Genomic DNA, 5,652 nt, shown 5'->3' with positions numbered 1-5,652 from the left:
AACTAGACACATCACAACGTAATGATGCAAATCATATTGCTTTTCTCTTATTAACATGGTATAATTTCTAGTAGACCTTTATAGCAAATTGAATGAGGGTAGTTTTCTTTTTCTCCTTAGTAATATACTACTATTCTTTTTAGATAATGGATATATGATTTGGTATTTGCTTCAACAAAAGCTACTTCCACTTATTACAAAGTCCTTACCTCAAAACCAAAGATAAAAATATCTAAGCACGGTAAGACGAGAAGACAAATTTGAATCCCACCAACAAAAGGAAGAAGATACGCATACCTCTTATTCACATAGTAAGGCCCTGTTTAGATCCCCTAATAAAATTTTACACCATGTCATATCGAATATTTGGACACATGCATGGAGTATTAAATATGAACGAAAAAATAACTAATTACACATATTACGTGTAAATTGCGAGACGAATCTTTTAAGCCTAATTGTGCCATGATTTGACAATGTGGTGCTACAGTAAACATTTGCTAATGATAGCTTAATTAGGCTTAATAGATTCGTCTCGCAGTTTACAAGCGGATTCTGTAATTTGTTTTGTTATTAGACTACGTTTAATACTTCAAATGTGTGTCCGCATATCCGATTTGACACGCCAAAACTTTACACCCCTGGATCTAAATACAGCCTAAACCTATTTAATCTTCATCTAAAGTTGTGGTAAAAAAATTCACGACTGTTGGTTCTACATCCGGCATACAAGACTGTTGGTTCTACATCCGGCATACAAGATTGAAAACCTTATCCTCATCATACCTTTGTAATCGGGACTAAAACTGAAGCTAGTACCAACGTATAAGATTAAATTGAAGTTGCATAACATATCATTCCTACTATATCAAAGAGTGCAACATACAACAGATAGATAGATAGATAGATTGTGCTACACTTGTGATGACCATTTTGACTGCGAAAAAGTGCAAAATCTTTAGCTATGTGGAACACCTCACACCCCCCACCCCCCCCCCCCCCCCCCCCGAAAAAAAAATCAGTGTGTTATACCAGGACAAAAATGCGCAAGGATAAATGTTTTGCACATTTGTCTTTTTGTTGCGCGTGTGTCTCCTCAAGGCTAGTGTGTTCTATCTTCTTCCTGAAACAAATGACATAGCTCATGCATGTCAATTTCATAGTAGAAAAGATATCAAACCAAACATGCTTTTGGGTCTCATGTCATGTCCCTATATATTTGTGAAATTTGGGCTAGGTCGTCGTTTGTCTTTATGCAATCCGATCCACCGACGGTTTGTTGGATCATGATATTGTTTTACCCATGTCCCTGGAGATCAGCACACATGGGGCCATCATGTAGTGCAATATATCGGCAAAGCCATATGTGAAGCTTACGCGTAATTTGGCCAGCAGCAACGACAACGAGTCCTAGAAGAAGACGAAGAAATGCAACGCGTGCGTGATGCGATGTACGCAGACGTGAATTCTTGGTTATTTAGTCAAGTCATGAAACCTTTTAATGACAACGCAAAATAGGTAGAGCGCTAAAGCTAGGCTACCGCTACCATCGGTGGCCATACGCTGATTGTAAGCTTTACAGCTTATAGAAAAGAAATAATTTGTCGGTATTTACATATGTGTAATTTCTTAACTATGTAAAAGCTAATGCTGAAAAATAAATAACAAAAAAAATCTTAAAATCAACTTAAAATTTAAATTTTGGCATTCGTTTATAAGCTACTACCTCCGTCCCAACATGTAACAATTTTTGGCTATGAATTAGACACATAATTGTCCAGATTCATAGCTAAAATTGCTTATATTTTAGGACGGATGGAGTACAGGGCATAAGATGAGAGCATTTCCCTGTTTTTAAAGGATAATGCATAAAGCAGCCATCGGCAATTATGCACAAAGTCCTCTTCTTATTTTGATAATTTTTAAGGTGGTTTTTATTGGTAGCACAATCACTCTATAATTCATGATGAATCACGAAGTGGACGTAGCTCGATTAGTTAGATTTTTAGTGGTAAAACCTGTCTATGTAGGTTCAAGTTCTAGACTTAATATGGATATGAAGATCGTATTTATGGTTAAGACGCCTGTGGTGACTTAATTTATTTGGTGGTTTGTGTATTTGATCGGAATTCAGAAGTCTTAATTCTTTTGGCCGACGTACGATCGCTGCCTGGATGCTGGTCCAGTGAAAATAATAAGTTGGAATTCAGAGTAGTGAAAATAATAAGTTGGAATTCAGAGTAGTGAAAATAATAAGTTGGAATTCAGAGTATTAGTGAAAAAAAAGGTTGGAATTCAGAAGTATTTGTTTGTGAGCTGAAATGTCAAATTTGTCAAATTTCAAATAACTTACGTGGTGGCCTTTTGCTTTCCCCCCCAAAAAAAATTACACTCTGAGTACCTGTATCATCTTGGAAGCATAGATATGGTGTAAATTCAAGTAACCTCTGCAATTAAGCCAAGAACAGATCTACTGATGAAGCACAGCACTATTAACTAGCCTTTCAACAAAAGAAAATTGATCTTCATTACTAATACTCCGAAAGGTCCGAACAAAATTGAGGGAAAGATGAACAAAAGGGCATCTACAATCTAGCAGCAGCAACTTTTCCTGTCACCATGTCAACTACATCGATCCATACACATCTACGTACGGAATACTCCTACTGCACAGCACACGTACACAAGCAATATACTACAAGTAATATGCATATCAATCTGAGTATCAGATGATGATGATGTTGCTGTTCGATTGGATCGATTCAGTTGTAGCTGGCTTCTCTCCTGAAGCTGCTGCGATCCGCTGCCTTCTTCTTGGAGTCTGCAGCAGCAGCAGCGTCGCCGCTGCTCCTCGTCGCCGGCGCCATGAGGTTGCTGAGCGTCCTCACAATCTGCCGCTTCAGCTGCCCCCTCTTCAGCGGCGGCCTCTTCTCCTTGCCACTGATGAAACTGCCGCTGCTCTTGTACTGCTGGTAGTAGCTGTAGCAGCCGTACCCCTGCTCCATGGCTTCTCTCTCTCTATTTTCTTCAGTTCTTGCTCAGTTGCTCCTTTCTCTCTTCTGAAACTGAAATTGTTTTTTCTCTCTCGTTGCAGTAGTAGCAGTTGAACAGGTAGTAGTTGTGTTGTGTTGTGAAGCAGGTTCTAGTTTAGTGTGTGGAGATGATTTGAGAAATTGAGAAGGCAAGAAGTATTTATAGGCGGAGTGATCTGAAGTGTCATGCTGTTCTGTTGCCGCACATGTTAATTAATTTAATCTCGGTTGTAACTTTGCATCAGCCGGGGCGGGTGTGTGTTTTTTTACTATTCTTTGAAGGAACAACTTGACCACTTCTGGGCCGGGAGGTTTGTGATGTGATCATGGCACTAATAAGGGCATCTATGCCCTGAAAACGACAGAAATGACAATTGATTACTACTACCTGGAGGGCAAGGTTAACGTGCTTAATTATATCAGGCAAAAATTTCTACCTGATGTCTACCACTGTCCGCACATATTTGCTTCTTTCTGTTCGTGCTCATCATGGACGTGACCAACTGACCAAACAGTCTCTCCGAGACATTGCTGTCAAAAATAGGAGTCGATTTGCCATTTCATTTGCTCTATCATCGAGTGACAGATCGATTAATCGATTGACATCTTGATTAAGCTGGGTTAAGAAGAAGAAGAACACGTGCTGATCAATAACTGACGGCTGCTTCTTCTGACGAATTAAGAGCGGTAGCAGCAGCTAGCTTAGCTTCAAGGTTCAGAGAATGTGGTCACTGTTTGACCTGAGGGGGGACTCTGACGATCGAGCTTGAGGTGTCAGTGTCACTGGCTCTCTCGCAGCATGCAACCCGCTCAACGATGGACACCTTGATCAGCAATCCGCCGGCCGAAATAGCTTTGGCTTTGCTTTGATTGCTTTGACCTTATCGCATGCTTCTTCTGACGAGCTAGCTTGTGCACCTATTATCCATGTGATGCATGTTGATCATTATCGGAAAAGAATTGTGATTGATAATCGTTTTGTCATGTAATTAATGTTTTCTGTTTTTTTTAGAGAAAAGAGCTAGTTGCAAAGGCATTGTCTGAAGATGAACAAATTAAAGAGAGGGATTCAGGAATAACATGTTTACTTTTACATGATGTCGATGTCACTCAAAACTCTGGATATCTAGGAGAAAGATCAGATGCCATAGATGTTTCTGGCGATCTATCCACCGTTCAAAGCCTTGAGTTAATGAGTTCTGCCTAATGAACTAGCTTAATTAATTATCTATGTTATACTTTTGGGAAAGATAGGTATAGCATTTTGTTGGTTGAAAAGACATTCTCAGTAACTAACAAAAGTAAAGCACTGCGCTCTCTCTCTATATAATAAGACTCTAATAAGAGAGACATCACAGCATCTATACATTCTAGCACACTGTAATATAATTTGTTAGTTTTCACATATGCTTTTGCTGAGTGATACACAGTACCCTCCCTGATCCACACGCCCAACTTGCCTATATAGCTAATGATGCTCGTATTAGTGACCAAACTCATTGCAGCCGTGAGTTTTTGGGCGTAAAATTCCCAGGTTTCACACCCATAAACATCATGGGACCCGGTCTTTAAGTACTGACCTTAAAGCAGTCAATTTATTCTCCTGCAAAGGAAAAACAAGAAAAAAATTAACAGCATGCATGCATCAAATTAACCTGCAGGCTATAGCTAGTGAAACTTGCACTAGACTGCAAGAGCCCTCACCTAAAAATTCCATCCTACTTTCCATCACAAAGAACATATATACTGATATAGTTATGGCAGAGCAAATCATAATTAAGAGGGAGTTTCTGGAAGGAAAAAAAAAGAAGAGCTCTTAATTAAAGATAGTAATTAAGAGACCATGGTGGAGTGCCACCACCAGTACACCAACAGCATGAAGGAGAAGAGGCCGCCACCGAGGAGAGGTCAGCTCAAGCGGCAGATCGCGAGGACCTTGAGCAACCTCATGGTGCCGGGCGGCGGCAAGCAGATCGCAGCAGGTTCAGAGGAGGGCCAGGCTGCAGCAAAAGCTCATGGATGCTTCAGGCTTAGATGATGAATTGATGGGGAGAGTATGGCTGATTCAGGTTCAGGCTTAGATGATGTTAGTTGTTAATCTATTTTGTACTATAGTCGTTAGTTTTTGCTTTCAGAACCTCTCTTTGATATCCTATATAATGCTGTGTTTGCAATCTTGGGTTCCCAACGTATATAGGAGTAGTGCGCACAGAAAACGGAGTGTTCATTAACACGTGATTAATTAAGTGCTCCCTCCGTTCCAAATTAGTTGTCTCTTTAGGATTCAAATATTGTCCCAAAATACTTGTCACAATGAAGTACTGCTTGTCCCATCAATCACTTCTAATTCAAAATTTTCTCTTTTTTACCCCCAACCATCCTCCCACATCCAACCATACATCATTTAATAAAGGCCACTATAGTCTTCTTTGTCAAACATTAATCCATACTAAACAACCTATAAACTAATATGGGACAAAGGTTATATTAGCTAATTCTTTTTAAAAAAATAGATCAATATGATTTTTTTAAGTAACTTTCGTATAGAAACTTTTTATGAAAAATGCATCGTTTAGTAGTTTGAAAAGCGTGCACACAGAATACGATGGAGAGGGATTGG

The 5,652-nt window shown here is 39.4% G+C and overlaps 1 protein-coding gene across 1 annotated transcript; it reads right to left on the bottom strand.

Moving 5' to 3' along the window:
* Positions 1-2,502: 2,502 nt before the first annotated feature.
* Positions 2,503-3,167, bottom strand: LOC4339041 (uncharacterized). The gene has a single exon (XM_015783317.3). The coding sequence runs from the start codon at positions 3,003-3,005 to the stop codon at positions 2,763-2,765; it is 243 nt and encodes an 80-aa protein (XP_015638803.1). The 5' UTR covers positions 3,006-3,167; the 3' UTR covers positions 2,503-2,762.
* Between the last annotated feature and the right edge of the window lie 2,485 nt (positions 3,168-5,652).

This window comes from Oryza sativa, chromosome 5 (genome assembly GCF_034140825.1).
Source record: "Oryza sativa Japonica Group chromosome 5, ASM3414082v1".
Lineage (NCBI taxonomy): Eukaryota > Viridiplantae > Streptophyta > Magnoliopsida > Poales > Poaceae > Oryza > Oryza sativa.
This window is presented reverse-complemented; position numbering and strand designations above follow the sequence as displayed.

What these genes read in the sequence shown, in the direction of transcription:
- LOC4339041 (XM_015783317.3), bottom strand. Translation starts at nt 3,005, where the DNA reads ATGGAGCAGGGGTACGGCTGCTACAGCTACTACCAGCAGTACAAGAGC.